Genomic DNA, 15,778 nt, shown 5'->3' with positions numbered 1-15,778 from the left:
AGCCTTGATTCTCAGAATGCCATTCCTTCACATCTCTCTTTCAGTGTTTGTGAAATGCAGTCTCTCTTGTATTTAATGCATTATACATTGTGTTCTAGTCACCTCTGCTTTGTGATAGTCTTTCCTTTTAAAAAAATAATTTGTTGACTATTTTGAGTATGCTGAGTAAATAAGGCTTTTTAATGTTAGAGCTGTTTCTGCTCCAAAAATAGGAGGAAATTTTAACTAAAGGGGAATTTTAACTAAACTTGTGAATTTTGGGTAAGAAGGACTTTGGATCTGCAGTACATTTAAGTGTCAATTGTCCAAATAATTTTTATGCATAGTCATTACTCATGCTAATCTTTAAAATGAGACAAAATAAAACCATCTCATAGATTTCAGTAACAAAATCAGAGGAGTTTGTTTCCTGAGCCCAGATTTCTGTTACTTTAGCCAATTATGATAAATAAATGAATTTTAAAATTAAAACTAATAAAAAATTTAAGAAATGATTATTTCTGGAGGGAAGCAAAAGAAGATGCAATCAATATTGAACACCCAACTATGGAAATATTGTCAATAACATTCTGTTTATTAAGACAACTTTATATATATATAAAATATGTATATAATATATATTATACACATATACTTTATATATACATACATTTAGTTTATATATATATTATACAGGACCTCTGTGTGATCTATTTCATGGTAATAATGTAGTAAGTACTTGTATATGGCTTAAGGTAATTTAACCTAATGTGTGTTATACCAATTTGCATTATTTCTGTTTATATGTTTAAGAATTCTTATCTCTTGAGTAAAATTAATGTAGATGCTGTATTATATTTGGACAACACTCCAAATATAACACCCACAACTTGATACATGTGGAAAACACAACAAAGTTTATAATGTAGAAGATGAATTTGGTGAGGATGAAACCAAAATAAATATTCCCTTGGGTATGTGCCAGCTTTGAGTCTATGATTTGTGACCTGTTCTCACAGAATTGAAAACAGCCAGAGACTCCAGGGGACTAGAGGGTAGAAGTTATGCTCTTCCCAAGAATTGTCAACACCACAGAAGAATGTCCATCCAACATGCCTGGCAGTTTCTGAAAGCCAGCCAGTAATGGAAATAAGTTGTAACTCATAGAGGATCACAACATCGTGAACTTGTGCCCAAATCAGGAAACAACAGCCTACATGCAGCATACGTTGCATATCAGTGACAATTACCAACTTCCTTGTATGAATTTCTTATCTCTTCATCTCCCCTGCACACACATAAGAGCACATGCATGTGTGCGCGCATGCACGCACGTGCACACACACACACACACACACACACACACACGAGTACACTCTTTTTGCAGGTGATTTTGATCGCTAAATCCTAAATCCTTTAGGTTCTCATCCCTCAAGTGAAGAAACTCATCTGCTGAGGTAAATGGTACAACAAAGCAGTTGGAATTTTTAGGTGATGTAGTATATTGTAAATATAAACTGCCATTGTTACTATTATTAATATCATTATTATTTTAATTCCTCAGTGTAAACGATATACAAAAATAGTTGGTGGGAAACAAGTAGAAAGAACCAGGAATTCCAACAGCCCAGCCAAAAATAATGATAAAATCAAATACACATCTCCATTTGGTAGAACAAAAAAAAAGTGTAACTCTTTATCCCAATATTGACCTAGAAAATATTCCTAGGACCCTGGGACATGCACACTAAATCACAACCATTAATGTTCAAAATTGGTTATGAAAAGTACATATTTTCTAAGACAGGGTATATGACTTAACTGTTACCAAGCCTTAAGTCCAAGATCAATCTCATCAATGGCCTTACAAGAAGCTCTCCCTCAGAAATGTATAAAAATAAAATGTCTATTAATATACAAATAGAAACCACATACAGAAAATTGATTTTCCAGAAATACAGCACTAGCATGTAGTCACTGCTGTGGGCTAGTCATGGTTATTAAACACTTAATGTGTATAAAGCCTTTTATATAAATATTACTTTTTAAATTTTTGAACTCCATTAGATAGATAATAGTATGGCTATTTTACAGAGAAGTTAGCTGATTGCTCAGGGAGGTAATGTAACTCACTCAAACTTAAAACAACTATCAAATGCTAGAGTTAGAATTTGAACCCAAGTCTTAATACCTTCAAAATCTATTTTCATTTCTTAACGTCATGCTGATGTCTCCAATTAAATAAATACATTCTTATTTTTATATGTCAGGTCGCTGTAAGAATAATTCAACACAAGGAAATTATGAAATGGTGTTAGGATTGTGATGGTAGATTTACACTTCCCTCAAGTCCCAAGATTTCGAAGTCTTTCCTTTGAAAGAAGACACATATTGTGGACTCATGGGCTGGTGTTTTGCCTTGAATTTGAGCAGCAATGCCTAGCCCAACTGCATTGGCCCCCTGATCACCAAGTTCTACCCTGCAGAGTTCACCAAGTTTAGTTAGGAATCAAGGGCAGAAGAGTCTTACTCTTTTAGGACATTTTAAAAACTGGTCTCATTGCATTTAGATGAATTAGATCTTCACTCGCCAGTTATGTGAACGTATCTTTGCTTTGACAAGTCTAGTCTCCTCAATACTCCACAAATTCTCCATTTTATTATTCCTTCCATGACTCTACACATGTTAATAGCTCTGATTAGCACATCTTCTCTCCTCTGCCAACTGGAAAGCTGCCCAATCTCCAAGGCCTGGATAAAGATCTCCCTCCATATGGGAATCAACCCTGGTCCCTCACGGATAACTCTCATTTTGAACTATGTTTAAATATGTTGTTTTATGTCTTCCTGACTTGCTCTCATAGTATTTAATGATCATTTGAGATGCATAATTTTGTTTTACTTTTTAAAGTTAAAGCCTAAGCTCTAAAGGTAGGAACAATTTAGTCCAATATTTCGCACTCTTCGGGAATATGGAGGTTGTGCTTGTTGATCAGCTGACTATGCCATTCTCTTCTGGGAAATAGAGACAAACAGTGATGGGGATTGGTCTTTATGCCATTTTGCCTGTTTCATATATTCAGGGGTGAAAGCAAATAATGAGGTCAGACCTCAGTGAATGAATTTTTCATGACACACAATGCAATAGAAAAAGTATAGATTTAAAATAAGACTGTCAGCTTTAAATACTAACTCAGCTGATTAAACAATAGTGGATTCTAGGTAAATCCCTTTCCCTTCATAAATTTTATAAAATACTACATTCTTCATAGAGTTATTAAGACTGGAAAAAATAATGTATATAAAAGCATCTGGAACACAGTTAACTAATAATAAATCACATCTTGTATTATTTCTACAGGAGAAATAGCTCAAGGCACTCTGTCTCCCATGGTGATCTCCTTAACCACTAATATTTTCTTTTGTCTTGACCACATAATTTTGTTCAGTATTTAATAATAGATCATGAACTAGTAGAACTTATAATTTCTGATACTGATGCTAAAAACCATGAGCACTAATTAATGTTATAAGAACTATTGTTGAAATCTAGATATTTCATTGATGCATCTATTAATAATACAACATGTAATAAACATTGCTTCAAAAGTACTTGGGTAGTTTAAGCAAAACTTAGAAGTCTCCAAGATATTAAATATCTTTATTAAAAGTATTAATTTGTACTTTTATTTTGACTAATGACAAGAGCTCGTATAGTTTAAATGTTTTCAAGGACTTTGTGGCATAAACAGTGGTTCCTATGTCCCCACGTTTTGACTAGCCTAACTTAGATAATTGCCTAATTTATCTCATTATTGAATATTTTTATGTGTCTTATAGCAGCAGCTGTTTCCCCATTCAGTTTTAAGCTGAGTATTTTACATGACCTCTCCAGTGTAGATATTTTGGTACATTTTTGTAGTTGCTAACATATATACATGAATTAAATCAAAAGCAAATGACACATACTATGAGGAGCTAAAAAGATGTGTTAGAGTAGAGTTGATTGAGGGTGCTAGAGAAATGTTGAGAACCAGTACTAGTGTGGTCTAGATCCCAGGCAGACATAGGACAGCATGAGGACAGGAGAGAGAAGAAGCAACAAATGCTCACTGAACACTCTGTGCCAGGCTTGGTACTGAGAGTAACCCATGAAACTGGGACTTGTGTTTCTCTCCTTGACTTCATGAAGAAGCAAAAGTGATCCAGTAGCACAGCTATATGGAGTGAAATATATGAATCCAATCTGTCATTCAATTTGAATAAAGTATATATAGATTAGATCTGCATTCATGAGAAGAACTGCATAGGATCCTATATCACAGAGGAAAGCAGTCATATATTTCCTCTCTTTCTCTCTCTCCTAGAAATATGCTGAATGAGAGTCTTTATATACTGTCATCCATTTATTCTGGAATTGTCCACTTGGTATGTTGAAATAAACATCTATCTGCAGAGTGACCACCTGGTAATTTTACTAAATTACCAAAACAGTAAAGTCAAATATATTTGAAGACTCTGAGCTTAGTTATTTATACATCAAAATGCCATTTAAATGAATAAGATTATATAAAGATATATATAGTACAGTAGTAGAATGAAATTTTGTTTAATTCACAAGTAAATGATCCAACATCATTTGGACATAAAATTATTGGGGTTTTCTCCCCTTCAGTGGGTGTATACACACAACTCTATTCTAGTTTTTAATGGAATTTTGAAGACAAGCATTTCTGTTTGGATAGCTGGCTATGCTTCCCATCTACCCACAGAATTAAATATTATCTGGGGCTAAGTGAACATACAGAAAGTTAAATTTCTTGATCATATTTGAAACATGCATTGGATGATCTGGTTAATAATCATGTCAATATTTAAAGCCAACGTGAGTGTTTTAAGCAAAATCATCCAAATAAAGGGATTTGACTATTCAAATCATGTTTCTATCAAGCAAATTGTCAACAACTGGGTGACCAAGCAATTATTATCAATTATTCCCTAATAGTTCTATGCCAAAGTCTTCAAGATCAGTTATACCCCTGAATACCAGCCAAAATCCCGAGACAGAATTTGTCATGGGCTCTAGACAGAAATTCAAACACATGTCACTTATACTTGGATTAAATACAGACTAAAACAAAACATCTTATCAGATAATGGCAAAAGTGACCATTTTTCTTCTTTTATAGCATTACCAATAAATACCAGATATAGACATTTTACGTGTATTTCTTTGGCACACAATATAGTTCCTTGAATAACTACACTTCCTAGTAGTTTGGCTTGTCTAACTGATTTAATTGCCAAGTATCTAATAGCCTTAACCCCAGTAGATAAAAGTGGCACTTAAGAATAACAGTATGAATCAGATAAGGAAGATTCTTTATCTGGGATCTACAGAGACTACAAATGGGCTTTAATATATCTAAGAACTTAAAACTGATCTGTATGTTCAAATGATACTATTTCTATGTGGGGAAGTATCTGTGCGATTACACACTAAATTTATAATGGTGACTAATTTTGATGAGGTGGCAGAGAACTTTAGTTTTGATTCTTTTTAGTTTTGATACTTATTTAGCCTTTGAAATGAGTATTTGTGCATGAATAACATATGACTAAAGCTAATTCCAAAATTGGTTATAAACGTATATTTGTAATATTTTATGACGATGGGGCAATGATTTCATCTCATGCTAGGAGATATGAACATTTTATGTTATATATTTTGAATTTGGAGAAAAGTGATACATCATCTGATTAGAGACGTATTAGCTTCAAATTTTATATATTTGAAGTAATGTCAAATGTTTGAGAGTTTCTTTGACCTTGTTGTGTTTGTTATTCCTTAAATGAATTGGACTAGATTTACTCATTAAAATTAATACTTTGAGGCAGCTCTCATTTATACATAGCACCTCTCTTAAATTGCTATAGTATGGATCAGAATGTACAGTAGATGGATTTCAACACAAACCTACAAATGGCTGGGTTGTTGCCATGGTGAACCAGGAGTCCACATAACAGGTGGGCTTGATTATGCTATAAATTTCACTCACCTAAAGTATCAGATTTATTAAGCGGAGAAAGCTATAATATACAAATAAAGTATTGTCTAGAAAAATAAGCAATAAAAATCATTCAAACTTTGTATGATTTAGATATAATTTTTTTTTGATTATTTAAGAAGACTGTGTTTACATGTGGGGTAAACTAGGCTTAGAAAAGTCCCTTTGAGGGGCACCTGGGTGGCTCAGTTGGTTAAGTGCCTGCCTTCAGCTCAGGTCATGATCTCAGAGTCCTGGGATTGAGTCCTGCACTGAGAAATTTGCTCATCAAGGAGCCTGTTTCTCCCTCTGCCTGTCCCTACCCCCCCCCCCACCGCTTGTGCTCTCGCTCTCTCTCTCTCTCTGACAAGTAAATAAATAAAATCTTTAAAAAAGAGAACACTTCCTTTTAACACATTTAATTTATAGAATAATTATTAGATATAGATGGATGGAATTTGGGATGGTAGATATCAAATACAACTTAGCACCAGATGTTGTTCTAGACACAACAATCTGAATCTCTACATTTCTAAGTGCCAATCTAGAACAACAAAAAAATAAATCTTCTTGGAACCGATAATCTGTGTACCACTAAATACAGTCCATTTCCATTAGAGATGATGCACTGGAGATGGAGAAAAGTGACTATCACATAGCAACTTGGAAACAGCCCTGTCTGTTTAACTCTGTCAATAAATCGGTTATATTTTACATGACTGTCTTTTCCAAAGCAGTTGACCCAATGGTTCCCTCATTGTTATCTAAAAGTATTGTCTTCCTTTAGGCTTTCAACAGGTGACTCTTAGCTATAACAAGTGACTAAAAAGAAGCTAAAACCCTGTAAAGCATGTACAGCTTTCTTTCTCTATAAAATTACAGTGAAATAATTTTTTTCCTAATTGTCCACACCTTTAAACTGATCACAGAAAGCACCCTTGTCTGACCATGAAATAGTGACTGGAAATATAAGCATCCATCCCACGGATTTTTAAGCTCTTTATTTTATTTTACTATTTTATTTTTAAGCCACATTTAAAAAAATGTGTGTATTTGGGTTCAAAGATCAAAATAGTTGCCTGTATTCTTTGTGCACTTGACCTAGATAGAAAGCTTATGATGTCAGAATACATACATAAAAAGTAATACCTTCATAGTACACTTTTATTTGACTTCAAAAATTTAATTCAAAGATCTTGTAATAATGACAATAATGTGTTGAAAAAACTTCATGACACCAATCAAAACACACTGATTATAGACTGTGGTTATCATGACAGGTTAATTATTATAAAATCCCTTCTAGTGTTCATAAATAATACAGATTTTTAAATTCCTAAAATACCAAAGAGATTAGTAATGTCGATCTAGTTTTCTTTTGCATTTCCTTGAACCTTTTCGGGAAGTGAGAATTGGCATTATTATTATCATTATTGTTATTATTATTATTAAAATCTGAGGAAATAAATCTGTTGCCTCCAACTGGCACATAGCCTCTCATGGTCTGGCCCCAACCATTCTTTCCATCCTTATCTTCCCCTCACACATAAGCACCAGAAAATTAGAGGAGCCTATTCTACCTGGAATATAACCCATACCATCCCAGTCTGTGCTTTCATCCAGGCTACTTGAAAGGCTCTCATTTCGCATGCCCTTCACTGTCAGTCTGTGCACCCAGTATTAGTGGCTTGCATTATTCAGTGCTTACTACACATCATACATTTACTATGAGCATTATTTCATTTGTGCCTTTTAACAATCCTATTTTACAGAATATGAGAAACTTTAGTAGTCATCCAGATAGTAAATGACAGATCTGGGATCTGCACCCAGGTAGACTTCAGATTTTACTCTGTGATGCATTAACTTAACACTGTAATACATAAATTACAAGTCCCAGTAAACTGTCAAGGTCTAGAGAAAACAATTGTTTTCCTATGGATATTTCACTGACTTCCCCAACTTCTCTCCACTATATCTGCCCCTGTATCTCTCCGAGGTCAAACCTTAATTTCTCACCACTGATAAAGTTAGTGATGTACTTCTCTCATTTCCTCCACTAGTTATTCTGATTCATCTTTGTAGTCTTTGTGTCAAAGAGTAAAATGTGCCATGGTTAAGCCCTCTATTGATAATGGTTAAGTGAATTCATCATTGACAGATATGACATAAATCAGACTATATCACAAATGACCTCTGAAAAACAATTTAAAAAATCAATTTAGCATGTCTATAATGTAATAAGTAATGATCAAGACTGAGTATTTCTTCACAAATTTGATTTTTTAACTTAAGTTTGTAAGAGTGATTAAAGAAGTGATCCATTTGGGCACCCTACTTTCAAATTCATTCATTCAATACATGCATTTAAAAAAAAATTTTTAAACAGAATTCAAAACATTGTTCAAGGATCCTAGGTGAATTTTGGTTATGCTAAAGAACCAGTTGAAAATAGAACTAATTCTTCATGATAATGACTATATATGTATATATATAGTCATTATCATGACTTGCTTTTATTTGCTTTTTATTGAGCTGATTCAAAAATTTATTTTTTTACTTGCTTTTAATTGAGCTAATTCAAAATTTTTTTTTTTTGTACAGGTACATATGTTGACTCATTTAGATAATGGTAAATTGTCTGGAAAGAAAAAAAATAATTGTTTTTCTTATATATGCCAAGCAAATATAACCACTTTTTTACTTCTTGAAGATAAAATGGATACTTTAATACCATTTAGAGACAACCTATGTTTATTCACCCAATTTCTCACATTTAAGAGGGGAAGTGATTTGAAGAGTATTTGAGTCTCCTCCCTTGTAAGCCATCAAAAGGTCACTTTTTCTCACCTTTGTTTTAAATGTTGGTATTATATTTTATTTTGACAATTGTCTGATAGAAGTTTTGAAGTCTACTTCTGTTTAAATAATAATAATAACACATAAGATATAGAATGACCAAATTTAAAGTTTGCCTTTTAGCCTTTCATATTTAAATTTGAAGTGTATATTGATAAAAATTACATAATAAAGAAAAAGGTAATTATTTGCAGGTTGATAGTAACTTACTGAATTCAGAACAAGGATTCTTAGGAAAAACTCAGTGTTAAAATTGAGTACCACTTTTCCTTTTCCTTTTAACTTCTGCAATTTAAAAACATTTGCCTCATTTTGAAAAATTAAAATAAAAAAAATATTTTTCCACGGCACAACTGTACCAGTTTTTAAAATGCTAGGACTTTCTTCAAGATTGAATTACTTCAAAAGGATTTTTCTTAAACTTACAGTCATTTTTCCCCCTCAGTGACTCAAAGCACAAATAACCAAACCATGATTGTTAATTATACCTATTGATCATCAGTGACAGAACAGCATCCTATTAAATTATCTTGGAAATTGGAATCAAGCTAGAAACCAAGAAACCAGCTATAGAACTTACAGGAGAAGAAAATATTATTTTCACTACCAGGCCCACATTAGGAATAGTGCAGTTATTTTATTGATCGTTGGTGGAAGAAGTGGGTCTCTGAGTCTTTCCTGGAGATTCACCCAAAGCAAACAGGAAGGTCATTGGGTCTGACATCTGACCTAGAGGAAATTACGACCTTTTCTCTGAGCATTAGGTACTCTTTAAGCTGAGTTATTCTCCAGTTAGAATGTTGTTACATATCATACCATTCATTGTTTAACTTACTGCCTAGAACTTACAAAAGAGTTTTTAGATGTGAAGTATCAGAAAGCTAGCAAGGAGAGATTAAGAGCAGTGTTTTCTGGGATAAAATACTCCTTTTACATTCACACATTTTGTTCTATCAGTGTTGCCTTTAGTGTACCTTGGACACTGCTGCCCAGAAATAAATGCATAAATCTACCCTTGCTTGTTTCTGATACAAGAAAATGATGTAACACTTTCATTTTGGTTTTTCCTTGTAAAAGAAACAGGCTAAGTGAGTCTGCCCTTGACAGGTGTGACTCCCTAATCAGCATCACTAGGCAGCCTTATGCAGCTTCAGCTAGTGGAAACTCCCCTCCCCCATCCCTAACTTTAAACAAAGCCATTTAATTTGGTCTTAAGCCAAGGTAAGAGAAAAAAATACCAATTAGTAAATAAAAGGACAACATAAAGAGGCAGAGTCTGTCAACAAGAACCCACATGCAAGCCAGAGAAGATTTATGGTTTTCTTCCCCAGGGAGGGAGTGACTAACGCACGCACACTGACCATCACCGTAAAGAGGTAAAGAGAGAGTGAAATGGCTCAACGTACACACACCCCGCTCCATACCGGGGACGAGTCTCCGAGCTGCGGCTTGTGCTCTCGGAGGGCCAGGCTGAAGCTGACCGCCCCCACGGCCACGCTGGATACCCCCAGCCCTATCTCCAGCACAGAGAGCACCAAGAGGCTCCCAATAATCTGGCCGCTGGTGCACATCCTTCCACGGTCATCATTCCTTCCAGATCAGAGAGGGAAACCAACCATCCACCTTCTTCCTTCCACTATTCTCCTTACCCCTTCCGCCCCCTACCAGACCCCAAAACTTTTCTTTCTTCACCAGCGAAGCGTTTTCCACAAGGACTAGATTTCCAGAACCGGAGACCCTCTTCCCGGAATGGGCCAGAGCAAAAGAGTCGTTCCACCCCCTGGCACGTTCAGGCAGGAATCGTAGAATTTTCCTGGGTTCGGTGGTCGGAGCCCGGGAGAAGAGAGTGCACCGTTGGAAGGGCTTCCAAAAGGCAACCAGAAACCTGGAGGAGCCAGGAGCAAGGAGCCCGGCTCGCGAGGCGCTGTCCAGAGTTCTGCCGCTTCCCAAGTCTCCGCAGGAAACCTGCTCCCTTCTAACCTCCCAGACCCTTCAGGCTCCCCTTTCTTTCCTGGCGGAGGAGATGAACCTTGCTTCCCGGAGATCCAAAGCGGAACTGCTCAGATCTTCTCTCTCTCTCCTTCTCGTCTCCTCTCCTTTGTTTTCGTGGTAACACAAAGTGTTTCTGCGAGTCCTTCGGTCCCCAGGCTGAGCGGGCGGATATATTCAGTACCACGCTCCTCGCTGTTGCTGTGTCGCCAGAAAAAGCGACCTTGTCTGATGGCCTTTTCCCGTCTGGGTTTCTTCTCCCTCGTCGTCGTCCTCTTCCTCCCCCTCTCTCTTGGTCTGATTCTCTTTCATTTCATGACCTCATTGGGATTTGAAAGGTTGATGGAGGAAGGAAAAGCTGATGTGTGTCTACTCTTGGCTGGCTCCTGACCAGCCCCGCCTCGGGACCCTGACCACAGTGATCCAAAGGATCCCTACCTCTTCATCTCCCCTACTCGCTCCCTTCCGGGCTTTTATCCAGATGGAAGGGGAGGGATGCCTACGTCAACGTGGGGCTCATTCTGTGTGAAACTTTCTTCTGCGTGCACACGGGGTAGGGTGGGGGCGCACTGGACAAAGGAAGGCAGAAAGAGCAGAGGGGTAGAGAAAGGCCAGACTCCTAAATTCCCTAGGACTCCTAAGGACTCTCACCCAGGAACGCCTCTTTCTAAAGAGTGAGACTCAAGCCTGTTCCTAAGGAGCGCCTACTCTCCGTTGTCACGACCTGTCCCTTGTGTGTCAGTGGCAGAATGGTGTGGAGACGCAACTGGAGGGACAGTCTTCTGTGGGGATATTGGTCGTTGTTCCTCTCCAACCAGAAGACCCTTACTGTACCCAGCAGCAATGCTACACGTTTGGGATACATTATCACACTGAGCACAACTGGGACCCTGTGTTCTCGAATTCAAGAGATGTATACATTTAAGTATTTCATTGGAAAGGGCATTATTAAAAACAAAAATCTGGCTCATTGAACAACTGACAGTCATTCAGAATCATTAGGGCAGGAGCCAACACGAGCTTGGGTGTTTTGTGTTGTAGTCTGATGCATACAGGACTCTAGAAGTCTAGGAATTGCTGTGTCTGGACCCCATTTTCATGTCCCTGATTTTACCTCCTGAAAAATCACAAGGTAGTTCATCAGGGAGACTCAGGAAGCAGGGAGAGTAGAAGGTGTTTTGGGGGGGTATGAGCCATCTTTCTCAAAAACTGGGTTTCACAGTTGGAGATAAATTGAAGGAAAATAGAAGAAAAGATGATTGAGTTAAGAAACATTATACAAAACCAGGACATCTTGACCTCTGAAAACATGCAAACTAGTGAAATGCAGGCATCTCTCTGATTAGAAGTTTCTTTTTTTTAAGCCTCAATGCTGAGATCACTAAAGCTGAGTGATATACAATCTGTACAGCATAAGCGCCAATTTCAGTTTTCTTAAATTTGGTTCAGGGCTTGTTTAATATTTTAAATTAAATTCTACACTATAATATACTTTCTTTATATTTATATTCTACATTTTAAAAAACTTCAGTCTTCTCTTCTCTTAAAAATATAAAAGCAGGAAGAATTATAACTTATTAGGCCTTAAAGAGTCTTCAGTTTTTGTGAAATTTGGGGAACAACTTAAACATTTATGCTAATTAGTGAATTCGTTTTCCATATCTTGAAAACTCAGTCTGCCAGACAGCCAATTGTTAGAATCCTTCAAATAATTTTTGGGTTTTAATGAAACACAGTTGATTTTATTTAAATCTTGTAGAAGTCATCTAAATGGTCCAATTTATATGTAGAAATAATGAGGTATCTAGGTTGCCTAATTTTGGTTTGTCTTTAGTTACATCTTTTCCTTTTTTTTTTTTTAATTCTTCTCCATTTGAAAGAGAATAACAAACTACAGTAATTACTAAAACAGATTGATTAATGCAGACATTTGGGAGGAGTGCAACTTATAGGAAGGGAAGTTAATTTTATAGGAAACATACAGGTAGTGTTAACAATAGGTGGATTTCAAAGACAGAAAGAAATGAGTAAGTCACATATTATGTTTGAATTATCCCTGAATGTGATAGCTAGAAATTTGTTTACTTAAATACCCCAAAGTCTAATCAAATGCCTGAATATAACTAACCTTGAGTGATCCTGGGTCATTGATGCAAAGCCCAAACCTTATGAAAATCAAAAATATATGGAAAAAACTATAGCCATCTTCACTTACCAATAATTACAAGTGAATCACATTTAAACAGAAACATTTATAGGAATAAAATGAAAAATAATAATTATCCATAGGAAATTATGTTTTGTGTTTAAAAACATGGGGATCAATGTTTTAGTCTTTCAAGAGAATACTACCTGTTCTGGGAAAAAAAAGTCTATTTTGCATACCCTTTTAAATGATATAAAAGTAAACAAAAGGATCACTAAAATTTACTCATAATCATGGAAACCATAACAAAAATGGATTCAAACTGGCATTTTATATCCTGCAAAACTATTTGTTAGAAAAAGAATTATAGGATAAAACAGCAAATCAAATTAAAACTAAATAAATATATGCATAGATAGGGTACAATGTTATGCAAATACCAAAGGCTCTACAATAAAAGGGTTTCCTTTTTTTTTAATGTCATGTTACACCAAAAGAGCTATTCATGAGATCCAGTGATACAAGGCTCAATACTTGCACATTTTCAATAAAAGCCATAGTTTAAAAAAATCTCAAGTTTGCCACCTGCTGGCTTGTTTATGATACAGTGAACATGGATGTGTAGGTAACTTAAAATAATTCTTATTAAACTTATTAGCTAATCAGAAAACAATCCTTCATAATCATCCTCTTTAAGGACCTACGTTCTGCCAATAAGTATTTAAGAGTTCTGAGAAACTCGTGCCTTCATCATCCCAAATAAGACCTAAAGAAATTTTAATATATGGATAATGGAAATTATAAGAGTTGGTAAAAAAAATAGCACCTGTCTTAATATAATGAATTAAGTGGATGAAATAAGCAACTCAATCACTGATACAGATTTAGTAACTGAAAGGTCAAAATTTTAAACTGATCAGTTTTGGAATCTGATTTAAAATGTTCAAGCTTTTATAAACTAAATTTATATGGTGACCCAAGCACTAGACTGAATGACTAATGAAGTCTAAAGATTAAGGAAAAGAAAAAAAAATCACAAAATCATTACAAACAATTTAGCAGTTTTTAAATGTCACTCTTGAGTCAACGTGGTTAGAAATGATTGTATCTAAAGACTTAGACAAATCTAAAGATTTGATAAAGAGACTGCTAAAAAGGGGGAAAAGAAAACAATATTTTGAAGATACTTTTTTTTTTATTTTATTTATTTATTTGACAGAGAGAGATCACAAGTAGACAGAGAGGCAGGCAGAGAGAGAGAGAGGGAAGCAGGCTCCCTGCTGAGCAGAGAGCCCGATGCGGGACTCGATCCCAGGACCCTGAGATCATGACCTGAGCCGAAGGCAGTGGCCTAACCCACTGAGCCACCCAGGCGCCCTGAAGATACTTTTCTTATTCAAATATTAAGAAGCAGAGATAATTAAAAGTGAATTTGTCTTTTTTTTTCTTCTAGGGATAGTAGATCTTAGAAGTCATTATCTAATATTATTGTCAGTGCTTACGAAAATTAGAGAAAGCACAGTAGTACTTAGTACTGTATTTATCACAATTTCCCATTTACGTCTGAAATATTCTTTGAAGCTTTGCGCAGTGGCAGTATCGTAGCCAATGAGGTTTATCCGAGGCACGATTATTGCTAATTGAAATATTCTTTGATTACTAACAACTGTTAACATGAAAAAAAACCCACAAATGATGTATTTTGCAGTATTTCTACTCTTAATAAAGTATGGGTGGGTATTTCTACTCCTGGCCATTATAGGGTAAATGGGATTGGATTTACTTCCCTACTACATACAATTGCTTCAAATAAACTGTTCAGATACTGTATGACAAGCAGTGCAGCACTGTAATCTCCAGGAAAGGAGAAATAAGCAAGGTTTTCTGGTTCTGGTCTTTCTATGAGAAAAGGAGTACCAAGCAGAATATGGTAGTCTTACTCAATTTCTGGGGCATATAGCAGAGTTTCTGGAGGCTATTTCCAGGACAAAGTATTAGAAAGGAGGGTATTTCATGGAGAAATAGATCTCCATAGTGATCACTCGAGTCCGCTGTAAAATTCTTAGCCACACAGTCATGGGATACAACTCTATAAGCCCTCAAGCAGAATGATTAGAGAACTAAAATCTGAAGCTTACAAGATGTCACAGAACTTTAAGATTCACAGCAGCCAACAAGACTCTTCATTGAACACTCAGCCTTCAGTGGAACTCAGGTGGGGCACACATAGGTAGTAGGGCTAATCTACGCCTGGAGTAAAGGCAACTCTATATCTGACCTGAAAATACTTCAAAACAGGCCTCTCAAGTATCGGCCTATTACAAGTAACTTAATAAGGTTTAACACATCTTAATGAAAATGATAAACCATCACTCAACAGTGTAAAAGTCAGAGTATACACTATCCAGTTATCTGAAATTCAAAAAAAGCTGGAAAATGTGATCCATAACTGAGATATCAGAAATGATGAAATTAGATAACACTTTAAAATCTCTATTATAAATATTAGAAATATGTTCAAAGATGAAGAGGAGGGGCACCTGGGTGGCTCAGTGGGTTAAGCCTCTGCCTTCTGCTCAGGTCATGATCTCAGGGTCCTGGGATCGAGCCCCACATTGGGCTCTCTGCTCAGCAGGGAGCCTGCTTCCCCCTGTCTCTCTGCCTTCTTATGATCTCTCTCTCTCTCTGTAGCAAATGAATAAAATCTTAAAAAAAAAAGATGAAGAGGAAATCATTAATGTGATACTACATAAATTGA

The 15,778-nt window shown here is 35.8% G+C and overlaps 1 protein-coding gene and 1 pseudogene across 4 annotated transcripts in view; one reads left to right on the top strand and one right to left on the bottom strand.

Moving 5' to 3' along the window:
• TMEM196 (transmembrane protein 196) overlaps window positions 1-11,312 on the bottom strand; it is a 52,494-nt gene extending 41,182 nt beyond the window's left edge. For 2 of the 4 annotated variants that reach the window (XM_046020873.1, XM_046020875.1), the window contains exon 1: window positions 10,292-11,312. In XM_046020873.1, coding sequence (XP_045876829.1) covers window positions 10,292-10,456 — 165 coding nt within the window. In that variant the 5' untranslated portion in view covers window positions 10,457-11,312. The remainder of the gene's footprint in view (window positions 1-10,291) is intronic. The other 2 variants (XM_046020874.1, XM_046020876.1) reach the window with 1 other exon arrangement.
• Window positions 11,313-14,599: 3,287 nt separating this feature from the next.
• LOC123952328 lies at window positions 14,600-14,749 on the top strand (annotated as a pseudogene).
• Window positions 14,750-15,778: the final 1,029 nt, after the last annotated feature.

This window comes from Meles meles, chromosome 10 (assembly GCF_922984935.1).
Source record: "Meles meles chromosome 10, mMelMel3.1 paternal haplotype, whole genome shotgun sequence".
In the NCBI taxonomy this organism is placed as follows: domain Eukaryota; kingdom Metazoa; phylum Chordata; class Mammalia; order Carnivora; family Mustelidae; genus Meles; species Meles meles.
Note: the sequence above shows the minus strand (reverse complement) of the source record. Positions and strands in the feature narration are given on the sequence as shown.